We start from the raw sequence: 22,379 nt of genomic DNA, 5'->3' as shown, positions 1-22,379 counted from the left end.
ATCGTCATGTCTTTGCATATGCATCTCGCTCACTCGATCTGACGGGCCCATTCATTCGTACGTACGTCCAGGGCAAAAATGATCAGGTTCTCTAACTAATTAACTCTATATGTGGTGTCATCGATCAATTTTAATTAACTCTCTCCGTCTCATATTAAACGACTCAAGCTTGCCTAAACATGAATGTATTTATACACAAAAAGTGTCTATGTACATGTAATATTTCGTCATTTAATATGGGATGAAGGATGTACATGTTTTGAATAAATTGAATGAATCTAGAATTTTAAATCGATTAACTCCGCTACATATGCAATGACGAAGCTTGTGTTGGCCGATGTTTTTGATCGAGAGCTTTTGGGGTGAACGGCCGTGATCGGCGGATCAAAATTGATCAAACCCCTCAAGTATAGACTAGCTAGCGGAGCCCACCGCGCCAATGCAGTGATAATAAAATTATGTATCCATAATGTCCAGATGACAGACATGAGTGTGACGCACCGTGTTATATAGTTGTTGCACATGTTTATCTAACACATTGAGCTTTTGGTAATTAAACTGGATGCATGGTGCATGAAAAATCAACTTTGACGATGTAGGATTCATCGATTCGCTAGGGTTTCTCCCTAAGCCAGCTATAGATAATGGGTAGAGGGCTGAAACGATGGGTCAAAGATGGGAGGTCGATGAGTAATGAGAAAGGATTCAATCGGGAAGGCAGAGGTGAAGATGGCATGATGGTTGTCGACGGAGAAGAGTGGAACAACAATGGAATCAAGCAAAATTTTGGTTAGGTGGAGTGAGATTTATGTGAAAGATGTGATGTCCGGGTTGCCGAACGAAGGGAAAGGCGGATAGTGTAGCAATAGACGCAAGCTATAGCCGAAGAAGGAACACCTAGCTTGACGACGGATATGAAGGCGAAGACGAAGACGAAGAGATAGCCATTAAATCAGAACACGTACATCAGTGTAAAAAAGTTGAGTGCAAATTCCAGAAAAGTTAGCTGATTAATTACTCACACTCCCTAATCATTGTCACATCATGCTAATTAAGCTCCTACGTACATTACTATACTGCCGCATGAGCTAGACCGATCGATCCAGGATCGACAGCGAAAAGTATGATTAGTGAGTTTGGAGACATGAAAAGACCGGCATAAGCTTATCTTGTCACGCCTACCTAGCTAGCTCGATTTGACACGATCGAGTAGAAGACATCTCTTCTCACATCTAAGATTTTTTTTCCATTGATTTCTCTCCTGCCAACTATATAAAACAACAGTGAGATCTATAGATGAGCAGCTAATTAGCAGTGGAGTATTAATTATTATTGCTATAGCACTACTGCACTACACGGCTAAGTTAGCTAGCTAGCATTCGTGTGCATGCATGAGACACTAGTTAATGCCTTGCATGCACTTTTAACTACAAAGCTTGTCAAGTCAATGGATCCACAGTTGTAGTGGAAAGAGAAAGAGAGATCATGTCATGACCAATAGCCACACCAACTGTGCATGCATGTTTTTTTTGTGTGTCCAACTAACATTTTCAATAATTATTTATGGACTTGCTAAAAGTTAGTTTCTTCTTTTCCACTTTGTAAACCCTACTCGATCAAAAACAAAAAATCACCAATAGTGCTTCTTCCTCTCCTTTGTCCTACCATATTCTTTGTTACGCTGGGAATTTGGATGCAGCTCTAGTGACCAAAAAAATCTGATTGTTTGTCACGAATTGCAACGAAGTTGTCCCCTTTTGTGGTATTCTTTTCTTCCGTTGGTGGTAATTAAGAACTAAAGCAGACTAATCGAAAAGATATGGAGCATGACATGCAAGGAAAGAGATTGCTTGGAGCTAGTGAAAAAGTTCATTAAATTTTAAATGACCCGTCAGGACCATCGTCATGCACTTTGTTCTCCTGTTTCTGTTATCTAACTACGTTCCATCGCGGACCTATCGATCTTTCGGTGATTTTTTTAAAATAATACAAGCACGTCCCATGTGACAAATCATGAAGCTGCGTAACACTCGACTCTTCGGAAACGACGAACCTATACACAGAGACCCTCTCCCAACGCGCCTTCCACGGATGAAACTATTCCCTCCTTGTCAACCGACGACACCGTTGCACTGTGAAGAGCGGAGATACACTTAAGAGAAGAGGGAGCCTTGGCCCGAGATGCGAGGATTTTTTTTCCTTCGTAAATCTAAGCGATTTCAAGATTGGTCCGAGGTATTTTATACCTAGCTTCTTTCACTTGGGGGACGGAGCCAACGCCACCCCGAGCAATTGCCCTGGCTCCACTAGCTAAACTGTTTTAATCAAAATAAGCAAGATGATTAATTTAGCAAATTTTCATGGGCAAACTTCAATTTAAAAGGGATGACATATATTTTGCTCTGGCATGGCTGCCACCGCGCCACACCTCCGGTGCTCCTGCTCCCGCCTTCTCTCCCATCTCGACGACTAAAAATCCACACAAACAAACAAAAAAGAAAACAAATCAAAGAAGCCAAGAGAAGGAAGGAAAAAATCTCAGTATTACTACTAGAAGGCAGCTCGATCGTCTCTTCGTCGTCGTGGATCCGTCCCGTCGGCAGGTGGTCCCACCGCATATTATCCGCCCCTGGTGGGCCAGCCCGCGGAAAAACAGCAGCCAATAGGAAACCACCACCCACCGGGGCCCACCTGCGACAGCGACCCCGGCCCGCCGCGTAGCTGCCGAGCTCCCATTGGCCAAGGCCCACCACCATGGGCCCCCACCAGACAGCGACGTCTCGTAAAGAGGCCCACCCCCACCGAATCCCACGCCATCCTGCGGATCCGCTGCGCCCGGGGCAGAACAGCGCGCACGGGGAGGTGACGAGCGATAAATCGACACGTGTACCGCCGAACCGCGAGTGTGAACGGCGTGAATGTGTGTGGGCCTGGATTCCGCCCGCGCGGTAGTTGGCACGTGGGGAAGCCACGACCAAAAGCGTTTTCCTGGGTCACTATGACGCCTGGGCCCGGAGTAATCTGTGGGCTCAGCCGTCGGTGAGAGGGGCAGGTGGGTGGGTTAGCGGGTGACGTGGCGGCCTCAGGACCCCGTCTCCACCCGTGCGCGACATCTTCTGTTCCGGCCCCCCTCTTTGATTGATTGGTACAGCCAACAACACTATGCTACCTATACATTCTTTGTCCTAACAATTTTTCTTTTTTGAAATACAATGCACGTATTTGTTTTTGGAAGAGACATATATTGTGCGTGTAGTATTATCATCTGCGCGATAATAATGTGTACGCAAGGTCCGAGAGAATTAGGTGGCCAGCCAATTCCGTACCCCCTCCGATCCATATTAGCTCATTAATTCCAGTGAGATGCCAATTACTGTATGTCTCATGTCTACGCGGGCGATGGCCAGCGCTGGGCGAGGGCGTGTCGAGGCTGGCATGCGATGCTGCCAGCTTGCAATACAAGGATAAACTTCATATATAATGTGTCAGTAGTTTCAACAAGTGTGTGTATGGTACGTTTTAGCATTTGCGGCTTTAGTTGTGACACCAATGAGATTGATAGAGACGACACCTACGGGTCAATAGAGAATGGATAGGCGATAAAAGAGGAAGTGATCGACGGATAATGCCGCATTGTGCATGAGATTAAAAGGTGCCAAGAAAAGGATGATAGTGTGTGTGGGAGGGTTTCACTATGTTGGGACCAAAAAAGGGACGGAACGGGGTGAGGGTTTATGTGGTTGGAAAACACGAGACCAAATAAATATTGACCGAGATGTGTGAATTGCTTGTATGATAGGTTTTTACGACAACAACAAAAAAGGAACAGGCACGCATGCAGCACAGAAAAGAGGTAATGCCGCACCCATTTTTCACATGGTATTGCGCGTATACTGGTCCACATTTTGATTCTTCCTAGCTCACTTCATTCTTGACCCTGTTGTTGCCTTCGATGTATAGCATCTAATGATGTAGAATCTGCCTACAAACTAAAGCAATAAAGTGTGAGGTTTAGTCTTGCGGATGATCAACAAGAGCATTAACTTCTTTATAACGTATCAAAAAAAAAATATAGCTAGCGATGATGATATATATACTACGGGACATGATAAATAGAGAGAATATGTTCTGTATTGTATGGCACATTGTACTTAAAAAGGAATAAGAATGGTGGCACACGAATATCAAATGGTTATATGCGCTCTATAATAGATTTATTTCGAAGATATTCACAGTTGTCTACAATCTGCATAAAATAGTTCAAGTTAATTATATAAGAAGACACATAATAAATCTATTGGTTGACCCATTTTGATATGGCCTTACATCGTTTTCATCGTGGGTGCGTGGAGCATATACCCCTTTCCACTTTCATTGCTTTTGCACTTTTTTCTTCTCCCTTTCAAGGAAATCTTAACACCTAGATGCTAAAATAAGTTCGTGATGAAATTGAAGAATATGTTACAAGAATGTTCTTGCACATCTGTATGGATGTGTGGTGCATGCCGATGGACATGTTGTGCCATCATTTTCTTTAACGGACAAAGTGAAATCGAAGTTTAGTCATATACGTTACCAAGATAACCGCCAAATATTAATGGCCCAATAATATCCTTCTCAGCATCTTTTCCATGGAAATGACAAGTCTTTTCAATATACAGTGCCATCAATCTGAGTTAGTCATAGGTATATGCAATTAAAATGAGCCAGGTTCAATCTTGAATTGTTTGTAAAAAGTGTCATTTTGCATCCTCAGTAATACAAAAACAAATAGAAAAGAGAACCACGCGACTGAAAAATAATGGTAACTGTTCAACCTAAATGACCTTCAAAGTTCTTTGATGTATTGACAATGATTATATGCTATTCAATGGAATAACAATCTACTCCTTGCAGCCAGTTTGGTTTGGATTCCTGAGCTTTCAATCGCTTTTTGTCCAAAAGCCGGCAGAGCATCATCATCTGACTAACAAAAAAATACATGGGGAAAAAATGGAATCACTAAACTAGCTTATGCATCAGGAAGATTAAGATGTGGAGTAGACCATTGTAGACATAAACAAATGTGTCCTGATCATTAGCAAACAGGAATGACACATCATACATGCATACATATGCCCAACAAGAGTGAAAAGGAAAAGGGCAACAATGCTAGCTAGGGAAAGGAACAGAAGCAAAGGTCACACACACATGCATGGGGATGCTATATTAACTAATCAAAATTCTGACCATGACACAGCTTCCAAAAGGCCAAGAAAAAAAATGAGGAGAGAAGGGGAGAAACAAAATCTGACCTAGACATGCATGGACGTGGACATTTCCTAGTTCTTCTGACACATGCAGGTTTGTGTCAGAGTGTGCAGTCTGCCTGCATCTATCTATCCACCTGAGCATGCACCAATTGCTATCCATAATTCCCAAATACCTCTCACCGTATCTATCTCAATTCTTGTGCCCCAGATGTGTGTGTGCCCTACACCTTTCTTTGCTAATAATAATACACCACATATATATCCCTATCCATCTGTCGATCCGTTCCGTTTGGACGGTCCCGTACACTCCTCGTCCGCGAATACTTGTCACTTCACGCTTCCTCTTCACTCATGGATAATTCAATCCACAGGTTTGGTGACAATAAATAAGATTTAGATAGCATTAGATCGGTAGATGATAAGAACAAGATCCCCACAATTGAGGAACTAAAACTTGCTTTAGTTGTACCATATCTTAAGTTTTTTAGTTGGGCTAATTAATTGAGTAAGTGATTTGACGATGAGACTCGGTTAGTATGAACATATATAGGAGGATTCTCCGGTTTTTCGGCCTGGTTTTCCTAACGTATAATGGTACCGTTTTTCTTCTAACAGAATTAGATTGCTCCTGAAGTTTCTACAGGTTTCTCAAAAACAAAAGTAAAATTAAGGCAAGAGGTTACAACTCAATAACTCCCACTTGTACAACACACAATGAGACTAGTCCTTTCTGATGCCCATGTTTGCTGAAACTGGTCACCCAAGGCCCGCATAGTACAGGTGAGTTTCCACACCTAAATTGCATGCTAGCCCTTGATGAGAGAAAAATCAATTAAGAGAGAGGGAAAAAAATCTTGTAGGTAGCTAGAGAGAGAAAATAAAAGAGGGGAGTGGGGGAAAAGCTGCTTGTGTGGGCTTTGAGGATAATGGAAGTGGGAGGTGGGTATCCCTCCTCCACTTCATCACCCCTTTTCATTTCCCTGCTCTCTTTCTCTCTCTTAAAGACTCAAACAATTGGTCTTTCTCTTTCTCTCTCTATCTCTTCTTTTGCCCTTTCAGCTGGAGGAGATCTTGAGAGGAAAAAAGATATATAGTACTCCAGTGCATCATGTCTTCTCTGTAGAGAGCAAAAGGAAAGAAAGGAACTTGCAGCAGCAGCCAGCAGGTACTTCAACACTGACATGAGTGATCTCATCCTCCTGATACCTCCTATATACTTCTTCTTCTCCTCCTCCTTGTTCCTCTTTCCTCTCTCTCTAGGATCTTCATCACCTCTCATGCTCTTTTAGAGAGAGGGGGGGAGGAGAGAGAGTGAGATTTCTTATTCTTAGCTAGCACGTGTGCGTGTTGCACCTGCAGCAAGCAGCTCATGCATGATCGAGCTGAGCTGCATCATGGATTCTTGAGGTAATAAGCTCAGCTCACCTAAGCTCATGATGTGTGCGGCTGTGGGTGTGTTGACCTCTGTTTCATCATTGGTTTTCTTTGTTAAATCACTTTGATGAAGATGGGTACCTGATCAATTCCCCACTTTTCCTCATTTTTTATATTTTTTTGTGTGTGATACTGATGCCTATTCCACATCTCTCTCTTCGCCTCTCTCTCTCCCTAGCTATCTCTCTCATCTCCTCTCTTCTTCTTCTTGAGCTTATTATAGTTGGAGAGAATACTAGCTAGCTAGAGTTCTTCCATGCCATGCATGCATATATCTTCCTTCTCGATCTCTCTATCTCTTTCCTTCATATCTCTATCTCTCTCTAGCTGATCATGGAGTCATGGGTGATGCATGGGTCCAATTTAATTTACCTCACAAATCATGCATCCTCAAATAATCTTTGTGTCAATTCATTTCTCATGTTGTTATGTACATATTTATGTGCATATATAGTCTTAATTACTTATTTCTTGGCACTTCTTTTTGACAGGTAAAAGGCACACCAGGAGAAGATAATTGAAGAGTGAACCAGAAAGAGTGGGATAATTTTTTAAGGAGAATTTTTAGTTAATACATCGATTGCACACATATACCAAGATTTTGCCATAGGTGCCGGCGAAAGATGGCGGCGTACTACCACGGCGGTGGCACGGACATCCAGGCCCCTGGCGGCGGCAGCGACGGAGGTGGCGGCCTGCAGACGCTCTACCTCATGAACCCAAGCTACGGCGGCGGCGCCAGTGCCGGCTACAGCGACGCCGGCGCCGGTGCCAGCATGATGCTGCTCAACTCGGCGGCCGCCATGACTCCGGCATCATCCTTTGGCCACCACCAGGCCTCGCAGCAGCAACACTTCGTCGGCATCCCTCTCCAGCAGCCGCCGCCGGCAGGCTCCTCCTACCACAGCCTCTGGACGACCCCAGCCGACATGTCTTCTTCCTCGCCGCCGCTGACGACAACGGCGGCGCAGGGACAGGGGATGCAGCAGCAGCAGCAGCACGTGAGCGCAGTGCTCAGCCTGTCGTCGTCCCGCGCTCGCGAGGCGCCGGTGACAGTGGCCGCTGTGGCCGGAGACGAAGACGACGGGAGGTACAGCCATCTAGTTGCTCCTGGGGTGATGGCGCCATCGTCACAGGGGCAGGTGGTGATGAGCTCCAAGTACCTCAGGGCGGCGCAGGAGCTGCTGGACGAGGTGGTGAGCGTCAGCAAGCAGGGCGGCATCGATGACGTCGACGGGAAGCAGGAGGCGGCGGCGAAGAGCGTGAAGAAGAAGGAAGAGGAGGAAGGCGGCGAGGACGCTGCCGGCAAGAGCGCGCCCGAGATGTCGACGGCGGAGCGGCAGGAGCTGCAGATGAAGAAGGGGAAGCTGGTTAACATGCTCGATGAGGTCAGTAATTAGTTAATTCGTTTAGAGTAACTAATTAGCCTAGCTGCAGTTTTTTTTACCTAAATCTTAGAAGTAACCAGGCTTGCTTTGCAGAGGATTACTTTACTAAATTACCTTAATTTCTACCTTGCTTTTCTGTGTGTTTCTCTTCAGATAACATTCCACATTTAATTGTCTTTCTTTAGGATTCTTGATCTCTCCGCTTCTGCATACGAAATGATTCTTTTTTTTCTAACCATTTTGTATGGATTTGGTAGTGTTAGATTGATGATGTCTACGAAATTTGATTGCCTCTATAATTTTGGAAAGGTGTAATTATTGAAAGGATGTGAGTCATTTGCTTTCCAGCTATCTTTGTTTTGTTGCTTCTCTTTCTGAAAGATGAGAGACACACAGTTGTTGGGGGTAGCCAAGTAGACCTTTAATTTGCTGGATATTCCAACCTTTTTTTTTCTTCCTACCCTTTGCTTTTCCTAATTAAACTTGTCTTGTCATCTAGCAGTGCTACCAACTATTGCATGACCCTCCATTTAATTCATTGATTTCTTAGTATATTTCAAATTTAATCCAATTTTTTTTTGTCTTAAAGAAGAAGACCACTTGTAGTAGTAAAACTGAAAAGTAGTATGTGGGATTAACAAAATTAAGTGGCAAATGATTAAAAGTAAAACCGAAAAGTTCCTGCCCTGATCTTCTGTTAATGTAGCGTACCTTATTGTGATATATATTCCCTCCGTCCCATATTAAATGACTTTCTATTACATGTATCTAGACGCATTTTAGTCATAGGTACATCCATATTTGGACAAATTTGAGTCAGTTAATATGAGACGGAGGGAGTATTTTACCAACTAATCAATTAAATCTTTGGGGTAGTCCTATAGGAAGACACACATTTATTTAAATGACTAGAAATTCTTTGGCTGTTGTTTATTGATGATGGATGATACAATTCGATGCCAGTACAAGCATCCTTTAATTCGCTGTCTGATCAGATGTGTGCATCCTTTTGTATACATTATGCAAAGCCAGTCCAAAAGGTAGCTTAATTAGCTCGTTAGGCTCTGTCTGGCCTTGGCTGGTGGTGGCTGCATTCATCAGAAGCCACACAAAGGCGTGATCGAAATCTCTGAAAATTCCCCAAAGTAATTCCAGTTTGCCATTGACATCCATAAGAAACCCCTCGAAAACCAAATCCATGCAAATTCCAGCATGCTTGATCTTTGATTTTATAGCTTAATGAACCCCAAATTAACGGTGGCCAACAATGGCGGATTGGATGCAGGTGGAGCAGAGGTACCGGCAGTACCACGGGCAGATGCGGTCGGTGTCGTCCTCCTTCGAGTCCCTGGCGGGCGCCGGCGCCGCCCGCACCTACACGTCCCTGGCGCTGCGCACCATCTCCCGCCAGTTCCGCTGCCTCCGCGACGCCATCGCCGGCCAGATCCGCGCCGCCAGCCGCGCCCTCGGCGAGGACCTCGGAGACCTCTCCGGCGGCGGCGGCGGCAGGGGATCAGGGGTCGGGTCCCGGCTGCGGTACATCGACCACCAGCTCCGGCAGCAGCGGGCGCTGCAGCAGCTCGGCATGATGCAAGGCAGCAGCGCCTGGCGGCCCCAGCGGGGGCTCCCCGAGCGCTCCGTCTCCGTCCTCCGCGCATGGCTCTTCGAACACTTCCTCCACCCGTAAATTCCCCAAAAATCCCCAAATTCCCCTATATCTATATATGCACACGTGTCGTTTTGCTATTGGGCCGGTGACGAACTGATGACGTTGCAGGTACCCCAAGGACTCTGACAAGATCATGCTCGCCAAGCAGACCGGGCTCACCCGGAGCCAGGTGAGTGAAATTCAAAAAATTAATTTTCATTTTTTAATTTGAATTGTGTTTTAGAAATTAATTTCTACGTTTTTTTTTTGGTTTTAGGTGTCGAATTGGTTTATTAACGCGAGGGTGCGGCTGTGGAAGCCGATGGTGGAGGAGATGTACCTGGAGGAGACCAAGGAGCAGCAGAAGCAGCAGGGCGGTGTTAACGGCGACGAGGCGGCGGCGGCGGCGGGCGGGATCAGGTCCGGTGGTGCGGCGGGGAAGGGCGGCGGCGGCGAGAGTACTGCTACTCCGAGGCCGATGGGCGGCGGCGGCGGGTTCTACGATGAGGTCGGAGATGAGGAAGACGAAGACGGGGGGGTGGGGGAGGAAGAGGAAGAAGACGGGTTCCGGCAGGGGATGTTCAAGAAGGCTAGAGCGGCGGCCGGCGACGAGCCGCCGGCGGTTCAGACGTTCGACGTGGCGGCTCTGCACCACGCGCAGGCGGCGGCGGCCGCGGCGGCGAGACAGCACGAGGAGCAGGTGAGCCACCGGGAGCTGCTGATGAAGTTCATGGAGAGCGGCGGCGGCAATGGCGCCGCCGCGAGGGACCACCAGGACGGCGGGGCAGGGTACTCGCTGTTCGCGCCGGGCCCTTACGTCGGCCAGTTCGCCGGCTCTGACAACCCCTTCGCGTTCTCCGGCGGCGGTGCTCATGCCGGCGGCGGCGGCGGGGTCTCGCTCACGCTCGGCCTCCCCCACGGCGCCGGCGAGCAGGCGCCGGCGCCGTTCCTCATGGGAGGCGGCGGCAATGGCGCCACGGACAGCGGCGGCGGCGGCGCAGGGTACGAGATGGAGATGCAGAGCACCAAGTCGTTCGCGGCTCAGCTCATGAGAGACTTCGTGGCCTAGCTACCATGAATTCACCCATGAACCAATACACCAATGCATATATAAGCACATAGCGGAATTAAGTAAGCAATCAAGTCCCAAAAAAAATCGGTTAATTAGTTAATAATCTATCTAGACCTTGTATAAAAATAAAAATGGGTAAGTAAGGAGGGCCAGGTCATGCTTAGGCCGCCATGCATTAAGGTTTAAAAACCTCTATATGGGTTTTGGGAGTATGTATAGATGGGACGACAGTGTATAAACTAGTATAGTATAGATATAGGCTAGTTAAGGTAAGCTAGTTCCTTGAAGAGATGTCGTACTTAAAACCCATACATTTTACATGATTTGATAGGGCATAGACGCATAGTGATCATTGGGGGGTATACAATATTGTAAAGGGGTTTATATATGTACATGGAAGAGCTATTGGAATTGGGGGTTCTTGGAAGTGTATGTGGTAGTTGGTTAGTTAATTGGCGATTTGAGTATTGTTCTTTCTTTTTTGTATATTGTAGTGTATACAATATGTAGCTGCAGTGCTGGGGAAAAGAAGAGATGCATCGTGAGATATTGCAAATTATACATATCTAGTGTCCTTTAGCAGCTCATGTCTGGATTCGTGACCTTACAGAGCAATTGTTAGACGACCGGATTTCCGCACATTTAGTTAGTTCTGTATATGCATTTTAACTCAGCCGCTCTAATTCCAAATACTGAAAAATATGAAAGCCTGCGGCTCCAACCGAACCACCGGTCGATCGAAGATCCAACCGTTCTAAATCTAACCCCGCTAGAACTTGCTTGAAATAATACTGACAGTTCTAAAAATTGGTCATTTCGGTATGGGCCAAAACATTTTTGTGTTCATGAATATATTGACGCAATCGTGTTGCAATTTTGTGATTTTAAAATGTTGTTCTTGTGTTTGTCATACACGACCATTAGATCGTGGGAGCGGCATGACACTTTTGTCCCCGACGAGCGAAATCCGCCGCCACATGTAACAATGGAGGAAACAATCGTCTCTCGAGTAGCGACAATTAAGCTGGAACGGAGGCGTCTTCCGTTAGAGACAAGGGAGAATCAGTTGCAGGACAACAGATGGACCTGCAAAATAAAATTGTCTAGCAGGGAAACAACAGGAGTGTCACACACAAATTAATCTGACGGTGGCTATAATTGGCAGAGAGGATCTGTTTCTCACCTCAGTTAGTGTCCCATTGCTGTTAGAAATTCCGAAAAAAAGAAAGGGTGATACGAAGAGCGCGAGACGAAGGAGACAGTATCAACGTCCCCATCAAATTTGGATCCGATACCCCGTTTGGCGAATCCCAGTGGAGCTACTCATTGGCACTGGTAGTATTATTTGCCACTACGAACGCTACACAACCGCCCTGTATTCAAGAGCTAGAAGATCATGCATTTGTGCTGCCGTCATCCCCACAAACTCTAACGAGCAGGAGAAAAATGGAGGCAGATGCGGTCATCTCTCAGCTACAGCTACAGCTACTGCTGCTGATCAGCTCAACTCTAACAAGACGTTTTAAGTAGATTTCGTTTGCCAAAACGTCTTATAAGAGAACCCAGAGCAGAGGAGAAGAAACAATGGAGAGGTAGATGGGCGTGCGACGGTGAGTACCAACCAGTGGGGTACACCGCGTGCAAAGGAGCTGAGCAAACGCACTCAAGTAAGACTGACGACTACCAGATTTGGTGCAAGCACGGAGACATGGGCCACATGGGATTCTATTCCACCTCACGGGTGTTGCACTACCAGACAGAGAGGAACAGGGGCTCATCAAGAATCTACGGACAACACACTCAAAGCTTTTATCTAGATGCTACTACAAGCGATATGTATTTTATGATGATGGACAGAGGCTTTGCCTAAGCTTTGGCATCAAGGAGAGGGAAGGGAAGGGAAAGAAGAAAAGAATTAGTGTTACAAATTACAGAGCTATCTATGTACTACTAGTACTACTACTAAGAGCAGCAGTGATGGTTATGTGTTTCTTGATTACCAGCCGTATATGGGGTTCTGTACCTGAGGGGGCAGCAGGTGGAGGTCCAAGCTGTGCTGCTTGTTGTAGTTGAGTGTCCCCGGTATCGCCCCGGTCGACAGCCTGAGGAGCTCGTTGCCCGTGAAACAGTAGTGGGCGAACGCGAGGCCACCGTCGATGACGTCCGACATGTTTGGCAGCGACGCCGACTTCTTCATCTTCCTGGTAGCGTGCTCGGAGGTGCTGCTGCTGCTGCTCAGGACCTTGTCCAGCTCGGAGTGCTCCATGAACCTCTGGGTCGCGGCCTCCCACGACAGGTTGTATCGTTGCTCGGGCGTGAGGGGCTGGGGATCGCGGGTCATCGCTTCCTTCACTTTGGCGACGAAGTCCTCCGATGTCGTGTATGTCAGGCAGTTTGGGAACGACCTGAAGAAATCGTTGGATGGGTGGTCTGCGCACACCACAAACTTGCCCATGGCTAGCGCCTCAGCAGTCGCGGTGCAGAGGACATCGCTTATGCTTGGGTTTATGAACACCTTGTACCTGCAAAACAGAGCCGGAGAAGCATTCAGAATAATGACATCAGATGTGAAGAAGGCATATGCTTTCCGAGGTGGGTGATTCTTGTCTTACCCATGAAGAGAATCATCCGCATGATCCCGGCCTTTATGGAAGTTGAGGTTCAGATCCAACTTCTTGGCAGCAGATTGTACTTCAAGTGAATCCTCACCGTTTCCATAGATGTCCAGTTTGAAGCCTTCTAAAGCACTCTTGTGCTTCGCAAACAAATCTATCAGTTCCCTGTAACCTTTGGCCCAGACCATCTTCCCCAGAAAATAAGCTCCTTTGGACATGGACTGTTGGCCAGACCCCCTCTCTGCTGCTATTCTCTCCCCAACCTCGAGAAACTTGGGATTAACACCATGTACATTGCAGACAATGGACCTGGCTAAATCTTGAGTAGCTCCTGATAGTCGCAAAACCTAAATAGTGTCATTACCATCAGCTCAGAAAGGAAAAAAACAACCAATCACCACAGTTATTGAATATATATGCATATCAAAAAGACTTTGCACTGTGCGCACTCAAACATCTCAATCAATGCAGTAGGTCATAACTGAATCAAGATTACCTTGTGGCAATAAGCTCTGGCAACCAGGTTGTTGATGTGCTTGACAAAAAAAGCTTGAATAGCACCATTCTTTTCTCTCTTGATATACTCCAAATAGTTGGTATGTACAACACCAACAACATGATTAAATTTATCAGTCCAACGTTTTCCATGATGATACCAGTTCAGGTGCTCAGGCTCTTCCAGAATTGCAATGTCGGCTTCCTTTGATGGTATGAATTGTGAAGTGTCACCAGCAGGAATTATACTTCTCCTTTCTTTCTGAAACTATAATTGGGGAAGAAATAAAGATTAAACAAGGACTCCATATAGTGTTTGCCATATTGGGCAGAAAAAGTAACCCTACCTTTCCAGGGTAGAATGATATTTTGAAGTCCGTTTTAAAACCAACTCTTTCCTCCAGCCACTCCCTTATATAAGTTTCTTGATCTTGCGGAGAACTAAAAGTCATGCTATTGGGATAGACGAGCTCTTGATCTGACTTGCAAAGCCAGGGCACCATCAAGGTTACATATTGCTTGGAAGATTTGGCCAAGTATGCAGCTCGAAACAATGGATTTACAGCCGTGCCTGTCATCCAGGGGAGACTGGCAGTAGTGACTATCGCAACATGTCTCTTGTCAGCTACATCATACTTTGGTCTGTCGTCCCAAAATCCACCTTCATAACGGTGTCCCGTACTTTGTAGGACGCTAGCTATCCTTAGGTCAAGTTCATCAGAAACATTGTCATTTCTGAACAAAGATGGTTCACTAGACGACAGAAGATCATACGCAAAGGAGTCCTTGCGCTTGCTACATAGAGACTCCACCAACTTGTCACACACATCTATAACCATACGAGAAGAACAAATCAATACAGCACAAGCACACATGCATCTATCCAAATATTCTTTGAGACCTGAGATCTTCTAACTAAAAATCCATGCCCCATACCTCTTTTTATACCAAGTTGGTCAAACAACGGTCCAGATTGCTTTAGAAAATACGCAAAGAGTTCGTTTAAATCCAGTGGTGGAACGTCCTGCATTTAATCAATATTGATTAAGAAATGTATACAACAAATAAGATTAGCTGATAACTAGATCACCAAATTGGACTTTTATTCTCAAAAGACAAGTCCTGTCATTTCAAACATTTAGGAGTATTACACAAGTAGATAGATGAGAAATGAACTGAGGGAAAAACTAGTCATAATTAATTTTGCTCATTGCAATTGTTCAGTATTGAAAGGCGTTCATGCAGTTCCTTGAAAGTGCAACAGAGCATGAAGCCAGACTAACCTCAGATGCTTCAGGTGCAAAGCTCATCGATTTCTGCAATAAGAATTGCAATGGGACATCATTTTAGCGCAGTCATATACTCACATGTATGTAATGTACCGATTGATAATCAGTAAGAAATTTGCTAGAGCACGCTCCAACAAGTAAATCCCAAAACAAGCTTAATTAAGATCCATGGAGAGCAAGCAAACACGATTTTTAATTTTGCATATAATAAACTTACTGTATAACTGCAAGTCAATTTTCAACTACAGATTTTTATAGGTAAAAATTTAATGCATAACATTCACAGTTTTCATACCACAGTTAACAAGTGAGTTTATTATACGGCGACGAATATAGAACATCAATACAGAACTCATCATGCGGCTTTATTGCTAGTAGACCCAGACATCTTGTGAATTTTTACACCCTATAGTTATCAGACCTACAAGCATGACCATAACAGCTAATTCTGGATAAGCTACTCCAGAGGGCATAACATGTTGTGAATAACTCAGCTCAAACTTGTTGGATCACAGAGCCGAGCTTTCCCCTAGAAATGACAAATTTTGCTCCCCATTTCCTCAAAATGTAGGTATAACATCTCAGAATTGGATTTCCTCCAAAAAGGAAAAAATATATATTTAGAATTGACTACATCCAAAGTACAGGGGGAACAGCATAATGAATAACTATATGTCCACCATTAGCCCCCATCAACTAAATTTGAGTCTGTGTTGTGAATTCAGCAAAGGCGCACGCACTCCTTGTAACCTGACGGCGGCAGCATTCGAGGTATGGTTAAAATGGGATGGAAGCGGTTGCTCACTCACCAGGCTGAGCTTGACCTTGTGGAGCACGTGGGAGGCCTGGTGGTGTCCCCTGCGGTCGAGGTCCCGGAGCCGCGCCTTGACGGCACGTATGGGCTCCCACTCTCCCTCCGCGTCGGCTACCTCCCACCCCCACCCGGCCGCCTTGCCCTTGTTGTTCGCCTTGGCGGTGGCGCCCCAGCCCGTACTCCCGGCCTCCGCCTCGAACGCCCTCCCGATGGCCGACAGGTCCAGCCGCGTCCTCCCGGAGGAGGACGGCGACGTGGTGGTGGTGTAGGCCTTGCGGAGGCGCGCGAAGAGCTCGGGCTCCGGGACGGGCGCGCTGAGCAGCGTCTCCAGCTCCCCCGCCCGCGCCCGGATCAGCCGCAGGTCCTCCCGCAGGCTCCGCGACAGGAACGATAAAGCCCCCTCCCCCGCCCCCGACGCCGACGCCGACGCCGCCGGCGCCGGCCGCGTGTCCACGCCGAAGCTCACCATGGGGCGCGCGTGTGTGTGGGTAGGCAGAGGCAGCCTAGGGTTTTGTGTGCCTTGTGGAAGCGGAGGCGGTGGCAATGGTGGTGTGAGGTGCGGAAGGATTGGGCGGAGAAGGAAGGAAGGGAGGAAGAAGGAGATGAGTTCCGCGGGGCCCAGCTGCAGTGGTGGGTCCGGCCGGGTCTAGTGGGGGAAGAAGTGATGAGAGCCGTTTGTGGGGCGCGAAACGGACGGCTGAGGATCGACGGCGCTGGATGGCTCCCGAGACCGTGAAAGAGAGAGCTCTACGACAAATAAGAGCACCTGGGTCAAACTTCAAAGTGGAACGAGATTTCCAAGGAGTAAAAACGAAGAGGAGAAAACATAGTTAGAACTTGCTCCAGAATACAAGTACTTCTTCCAATCCGTATTAATAGCATCTTCACTTGTTCCTCCATACGTCGTCCGGCGCATGGTCATACGGGAGGCGTCGACGCATGCAGTTGGTTTCGGAACCGGCACCCAGCCGCACCTCCAAATGTCAGCCCCCAATTCTAAAATAAAAAATGTCAGCCCCCAAATCGAGGTTAGCCTCGCCAACTAGGGTGACCTGCCCTGCTTTTCAACTTCATTCGGCGTCCCCGCTAGCCCCCTATGAGTAGGGTGCGGTTTGGGACGCCGGATGAATTGAGAGGCCACGCCGGCTACATTTTGGTTTTAGGGGGGCGGGCTGGGTCAGTTTTTTAACGCCGACGCCTCCATAACCCGTTTAGCCTTTAGGGGAGCCGAGTGGAGATGCTCAAATTGTCGCTGATTTAGAACAAAGTAGCGACAACTAATATGAACCACAAAAGCAGTAGGAGTAATAGACTAATTGTTGGGAAAAAAAACAGTCAAAGGAAGACATTTACAACGGAGGATGTACTGTGTGAAGGTAATTCTAATTGAAGTTCAGTAGTTAGGAAAAACTAGAAGATACAGCAACTAACAATGACCAGCAAAAGAAGGGCACGAAGGCACGCGAGCAATGGATTTCTGGATGGAATGTATGCGGTATCTCAACTCACACAATGAGATAAGCATGGAAACAAAGGATGAAAGCAACGCAAACTCGAGCCGCACGGCAGCCCGGTTTGGTGGTTGGAGCTTTGCTTTGCACTCTCCAGCTGCTGCTTGTGCTTGCTCCACTCAAAAGAACCGAAAGCAACGGCCAGTGCTAGCCGTCCAGCGAACGGCACCTTTGGTCTGAATTCAGTACCGTCTGCGAAAACGGAACGCTTGTAAACCTACGCAGAATCATGTCGCGACGACGACAACAACAACGATGGAACGCTTCGTCGAAGAGGAATTCGCCGTCAGTGTTTCCTCCCGGTGCCAGTTTGGTAGAGGAGCTTGCTTGAGCTCCAGCTGCTGCCTGCTGCTCCACTCAAAGGAAAAGGAACTGAAAGCAACGGCCAGTGAGTGCTCTGTCGTCCAGCGAACGGCGCCTTTGGTCTGAATCCGGCGCCACCGAGCGCTTGTAACCTGCGCACAATCGTGTCGTGACGACGATGACGACGACAAACAATAAACGAGGAACACTTCGTCAGAGAATTGCATTGTTAGCAGAATTCGCCGTCAGTGTTGTTTCCTGTCAGTGCCAGGAGGGATGTATATGCAGCTGGGTTTGGATTTGGGAGCTCCTTTCTTCCATCATTCTCCAACCTTTTCAGCCACCGGTTGTTTGTTTGTCTGTTCCTCACAGGGTTTTTTTCGAAAAGGAGGGAATACCCCCGCCTCTGCATCAATGGATGCACGCAGCCAAATGATGCTGATGAGAACCATAGAGGAGAACCGCAGAATATTCATATTCCTTGTTCCATGGGTTCACCAACTCTCGAGAACAGACTGAATGAGATGCTGATGCTTCTGTATTTACACGCCCCCTTTCTTGGTTGTTCCATCAGGCTGAAATCGTTACATTCCCTCTAGGATCCCAAGAGCTCCAATCACACACCTGCAGACCGATCTTCGCGTCATCGACTCAAGGGTTACATCACGAGAGATGACCGATTTAATCGGGCATCAGGAGGAATATAGATCGAGAATAAGATGTTGTGTGATCATGACACATGGAGTGTCAAGATAACTAACCATTTCCAGCATCTGATTATACTTGGTACGCTGAACCATATCAGTTTCCCACCATGAGAGAATGCCACAACTCTTTAAGTATCTTGAGCTGAATCCCATCATCCCAGTAGACCTCTCACCACAAGATCTCAGGAAATAGCAGCTCCATTTCTCAGATTTACCCATATGAAAAAAACAGCATGCCGAGTTCATCCATAGCTTATCAGGATTCGTGACTTTGCGCTGCAATAGGTAAAACTCAACAAGCAGACTTCACTTTGTTACTGCAACAACACTATTACTTTGGTATTTGATGGAGAACATTTGACTGATAATATGTTCTTCCATAATTTACTCAAGCTTCACGGGTCAGTCTGTTAACTCAGCAACTTACTTCTCTTTGTGCTGCATTGCTAGCTCAATTACGTCAATCTGATGGTCTTACTGAGTCTGAAGATAACCCCCATGCCCCATCTGGTTAATCTGAGAGTACACACTCAGGAAACGAGAAAACTGACCACAGCTCTACATGCATTACTTGTGTTCCCAGAAACACTCGTTTCACTATGATCAGGTTGATCCCGTCTTCAAAGTATGCGTCCATAACAGAGGCAAGCAACAAATTACGCCGACACTCGTGTGGTTGATCCTCGCATGTAGTTCTTGAGACCCACTGACAATCACCAGCACAGGCTTCAGCAAATTTCAGATTCCAACGGCCGTGGCTAGCGTTGTCCTGCATATTACTGAATGAACTTCAAGAACCACCATTACCACCTACTCATTAATTTCTCATCAGCTTCGTTTATTTTTCCTTCTGAGACTTTACCAGCTTCATTATCACACAGCAAAGAGCTCACGCAATGCCATACTTGCGCATCAACCTATCCACTCTCTCGGCAACATCGACACGTCCATGGACGCGGCACGCGGCGAGCAGCACCCCACAAATGACCCTGTCGGGGCGTGCCTCGACGCGCGCCAGCAGGCCCTCTGCCTCGTCGACAAGCCCGGCCCGTCCCAGCATCTCCACCATGCACGTGTAGTGCTGCAGCGCGGGCCTCGGCACCCTGGCGAACAGCGCCCTCCCCTCGACCACCAGCCCGGCCCTGGCGCACGCGGCGAGCGCCACCGTCACCGCCCGGTCGTCCATCTCCCCCTCCACCCCGCGGAACAGGGCGAGCGCCTCCGAGCACCGGCCGTGCGCGGACATGGCGCTGGCGAGCGCGGTGCGCGCGGAGAGCGTCTGGTCCTGCGCGGGCAATCCGTCGAACAGGCTGCGCGCGGCGGCCGGGTCGCCGCAGGCGGAGTATGCGTGGATGAGCGCGGCCGCCGGGACCGCGGCGCGACGGAGGGAAGCGGCGTGGAGGGACGCCACGAGTGGGAGCGACGGCTGCGCGGCGGCCCCGCGGAGGAGCTCGGCGTACTGCCGGCGCATGGCTGGCTGCGGCATATGGAGACAGAGAGAAGATGACCCGTGGACGAATCAAGAGGGAAAGAGAAGCATTTCACAAGTTATGCTTGTCCCAGTGCTTTCATTTCTCGAAAATCACAAGGGAGCCCATCAATGTATTTTGCTTCACCTGGTCCTGGTTACAATGTTTACATATGCATCACTTTGATGCGATGAAAAGTTTCTAGATGCAGCAAAGATATCATATACCCAACGACAATCTAGAACTATCAGCTCATCGATTAACCGGGACCGTCGGATCAGATTGATCGACCGTCTGTTAGTTCCACCTGAGGCCCATCATCCTGCGCGTCCGCGAGATGAAGAGGTCCCTGGGCTTGATGGCGCCGGGTATGTGTCCGATGAGCGTCATGAAGGGCAGCTCCGAAACCGCGTCCCGGCGGCCCAGCGTGACGTGGATGGCCGCCTTGGACGGCTTATACCGGTGTAGCCTCTTGTGCTCCCCCTCGCCGCCCTTGAGCAGCAACCTCAGGTTCCGCGCCACCACCATGGCGTGTCTTTGTGCCAGGTACCCCTGCTTCGCCTCAGGCACATCAGTGATGTCGCCAATGGCGAACACGTTCCTCGTCCTCCCCACCCTCAAGTGCTCGTCCACCGCTAGCCTCCCATCGGCGTCCACGTGCTCGCCCAAGAACGTGTCACGTAGCCACCCGGACGCCACGGGCCGGCCCGTGCACACAAAGTGGCAATCCGCGACAATTGTCTCTCCGCCGGACGTCGTGAATTCACGGCGGTCCGCGTCAACAACGCCACCGATATCGACAGTCTGGTCGAGCAACACCGTGACGTTCTTGGACCGAAGCCACTCGAGCGCCTTGGCAGAGGCCCGCGAGCCCATGACCTTGAGCAAGCGGTCGCCGCCATGGACGAGGGTGATGCGCTTGGACTCGGCGCCATACTCCATGACGATCTCGGCAGCGAGCTCTACGCCGATGGGCCCGCCACCGACGATGAGCACGGACTGTGCCGCCGCGATCCGTTCCTTGTCCTGCTGGAACATCTCAAGTCGGTCGGCCCGCCTTTGGGGCCGGGTGCAAGTCCGGCCCGTGGCGATGACGAGGAAGTCGTAGGCGACAGCCCGGCCCACGGAGGTCAGCACGACGGAGTCATCGACGCCGGTCGCCGCCGCCGTGACCACCTTGGCGTGGGTCAGGTAGTCCGCGTGCGGGATCACCGTCCGCTCCACCGCTGCCGGGTCCACCTTGGCCCGCAAGTTAGCCCATGGGATCTCAAAGTACTCCTTCCTTCATCCATCCATGCATCCATGGCGTCCAAAATCCAAATAAAGAACAAGTGATAGAAGATCAAATGAATTAGAACAGTAAATTGCATACGGGTCAATGAGGACGACATCGGCGTGGTTTTGGAGGGTCTTGGCGAGGAGGGCGCCGGCTATGCCGCCGCCAACGATGACGACGCGGTCGCCGGCGGCACGTGCGGCGGCGCCAGCGGAGTCCTCGTTTGAGCACCAGGAGAGGTGCCTGATCATGTGAGAATCACAAACGAGCTAGCCAAGGGCGGTGGGACCGGACGCCGAGACGTTACACGTACCGCCGGCGGCGAGAATCAGCCAGCGTCGCGATCGAGACCCGTCGGTCAGGAGAGGAGCCCCACCTGTCGATGAGCTATGGAGGGGAGCTATTATTGTTTGCTAAAAGGGGATTAGTTTCCAAAAATAGGACTGCTAATTTTGGTCGCCACGCATGTATAAAAAAACGGCGCGCTCAGGGAAGTACTGGATAATTCAACAGACCCAATGGTTTAGACTCAGTTTGGCATTACTAAATTGTGCTGCGCTGAACTTATTTTTTAATCTGCTGTTGAAAAATACGCACGAAAGTAGGAAAAGTTGGTTAGCTAAACAAGAAAATAGTGAAAAGCGAGTGAAAAAAAGGATCATGATAATCCACTGCAATGCCAAACGAAACCTTAGAATGACGCATGTATATTATCTGCCTCATGTTTGTAGTTTCTTACGGTAAAGTTAAAAGACGTTTTTCCGTGATGAGGCGGACGGGGACGAAATTGCTCTAGGTCTCACCAATGATGTCCGTGAGCATCGACATCTTGTTTGGCGCTGCGCCGACTGCTGTTTTAGATGGTATTATCGATGCTTGTAATGTTATTGATGTTGGTGATTAATATATGGTGGGCATGTTTTGTTTCAAAAAGAATAGTTAAAAGACGCTTTTTTGCAATAAAAAAAACATCACTCTAAAAAACTCATTTGCAAGCCACCTCTATGAAAATATGCACCCACACAAACAAGGACTCAAACAATTACATATGCATTTTTGTGAAAAAATTTGGCTATCAAGAGTGACATTAATTTGTAATTTCACCA

At 48.0% G+C, this 22,379-nt stretch overlaps 4 protein-coding genes across 6 annotated transcripts; 1 reads left to right on the top strand and 3 right to left on the bottom strand.

Moving 5' to 3' along the window:
• The first annotated feature begins 6,067 nt into the window (after window positions 1-6,067).
• On the top strand, window positions 6,068-11,357 carry LOC100835876 (BEL1-like homeodomain protein 1). 3 transcript variants are annotated; one of them, XM_010239621.3, is made up of 6 exons: window positions 6,068-6,191; window positions 6,312-6,417; window positions 7,178-8,074; window positions 9,360-9,757; window positions 9,852-9,912; window positions 10,000-11,357. In XM_010239621.3, the coding sequence occupies exons 3-6, from the start codon at window positions 7,310-7,312 to the stop codon at window positions 10,789-10,791; spliced, it is 2,016 nt and encodes a 671-aa protein (XP_010237923.1). In that variant the 5' UTR covers window positions 6,068-6,191; window positions 6,312-6,417; window positions 7,178-7,309; the 3' UTR covers window positions 10,792-11,357. The 3 variants fall into 3 exon arrangements, with proteins under 3 accessions (XP_010237923.1, XP_010237922.1, XP_003576293.1); XM_010239620.3 differs by having other exon boundaries at window positions 6,312-6,659; XM_003576245.4 differs by lacking the exon at window positions 6,068-6,191 and having other exon boundaries at window positions 6,203-6,659.
• A 1,160-nt stretch (window positions 11,358-12,517) lies between these two features.
• LOC100837116 (digalactosyldiacylglycerol synthase 1, chloroplastic) lies at window positions 12,518-16,624 on the bottom strand. The gene is made up of 7 exons (XM_003577740.4): window positions 16,003-16,624; window positions 15,188-15,220; window positions 14,841-14,928; window positions 14,252-14,733; window positions 13,906-14,172; window positions 13,407-13,756; window positions 12,518-13,316 (listed from the first exon to the last, which is right to left on the bottom strand). Exons 1-7 carry the CDS (start codon window positions 16,474-16,476, stop codon window positions 12,791-12,793), a joined length of 2,220 nt encoding a protein of 739 aa, XP_003577788.1. The 5' UTR covers window positions 16,477-16,624; the 3' UTR covers window positions 12,518-12,790.
• A 677-nt stretch (window positions 16,625-17,301) lies between these two features.
• On the bottom strand, window positions 17,302-20,278 carry LOC100845237 (pentatricopeptide repeat-containing protein At5g08510). The gene is made up of 2 exons (XM_024462746.1): window positions 18,583-20,278; window positions 17,302-18,445 (listed from the first exon to the last, which is right to left on the bottom strand). The coding sequence occupies exon 1, from the start codon at window positions 20,012-20,014 to the stop codon at window positions 19,418-19,420; it is 597 nt and encodes a 198-aa protein (XP_024318514.1). The 5' UTR covers window positions 20,015-20,278; the 3' UTR covers window positions 17,302-18,445; window positions 18,583-19,417.
• On the bottom strand, window positions 20,068-21,740 carry LOC100835566 (apoptosis-inducing factor 2). Its single transcript, XM_003576244.4, has 2 exons — window positions 21,370-21,740; window positions 20,068-21,279 (listed from the first exon to the last, which is right to left on the bottom strand). Exons 1-2 carry the CDS (start codon window positions 21,522-21,524, stop codon window positions 20,295-20,297), a joined length of 1,140 nt encoding a protein of 379 aa, XP_003576292.1. The 5' UTR covers window positions 21,525-21,740; the 3' UTR covers window positions 20,068-20,294.
• Window positions 21,741-22,379: the final 639 nt, after the last annotated feature.

Source organism: Brachypodium distachyon, chromosome 4, assembly GCF_000005505.3.
Source record: "Brachypodium distachyon strain Bd21 chromosome 4, Brachypodium_distachyon_v3.0, whole genome shotgun sequence".
NCBI lineage: Eukaryota > Viridiplantae > Streptophyta > Magnoliopsida > Poales > Poaceae > Brachypodium > Brachypodium distachyon.
This window is presented reverse-complemented; position numbering and strand designations above follow the sequence as displayed.

Excerpts from the sequence above, each read along its gene's own strand:
- LOC100837116 (XM_003577740.4), bottom strand. The coding sequence starts at position 16,476 with ATGGTGAGCTTCGGCGTGGACACGCGGCCGGCGCCGGCGGCGTCGGCG. Across the intron at positions 14,929-15,187 it reads TTGCACCTGAAGCATCTGAG|GACGTTCCACCACTGGATTT; the intron begins GTTAGTCTGGCT and ends GATTAAATGCAG. Across the intron at positions 13,317-13,406 it reads GCGGATGATTCTCTTCATGG|GTACAAGGTGTTCATAAACC; the intron begins GTAAGACAAGAA and ends TCTGTTTTGCAG.
- LOC100835876 (XM_010239621.3), top strand. The coding sequence starts at position 7,310 with ATGGCGGCGTACTACCACGGCGGTGGCACGGACATCCAGGCCCCTGGC. Across the intron at positions 9,758-9,851 it reads TTCGAACACTTCCTCCACCC|GTACCCCAAGGACTCTGACA; the intron begins GTAAATTCCCCA and ends ATGACGTTGCAG. Across the intron at positions 9,913-9,999 it reads CCGGGCTCACCCGGAGCCAG|GTGTCGAATTGGTTTATTAA; the intron begins GTGAGTGAAATT and ends TTTTGGTTTTAG.
- LOC100845237 (XM_024462746.1), bottom strand. The coding sequence starts at position 20,014 with ATGCCGCAGCCAGCCATGCGCCGGCAGTACGCCGAGCTCCTCCGCGGG.
- LOC100835566 (XM_003576244.4), bottom strand. The coding sequence starts at position 21,524 with ATGATCAGGCACCTCTCCTGGTGCTCAAACGAGGACTCCGCTGGCGCC. Across the intron at positions 21,280-21,369 it reads GATGTCGTCCTCATTGACCC|GAAGGAGTACTTTGAGATCC; the intron begins GTATGCAATTTA and ends GGATGGATGAAG.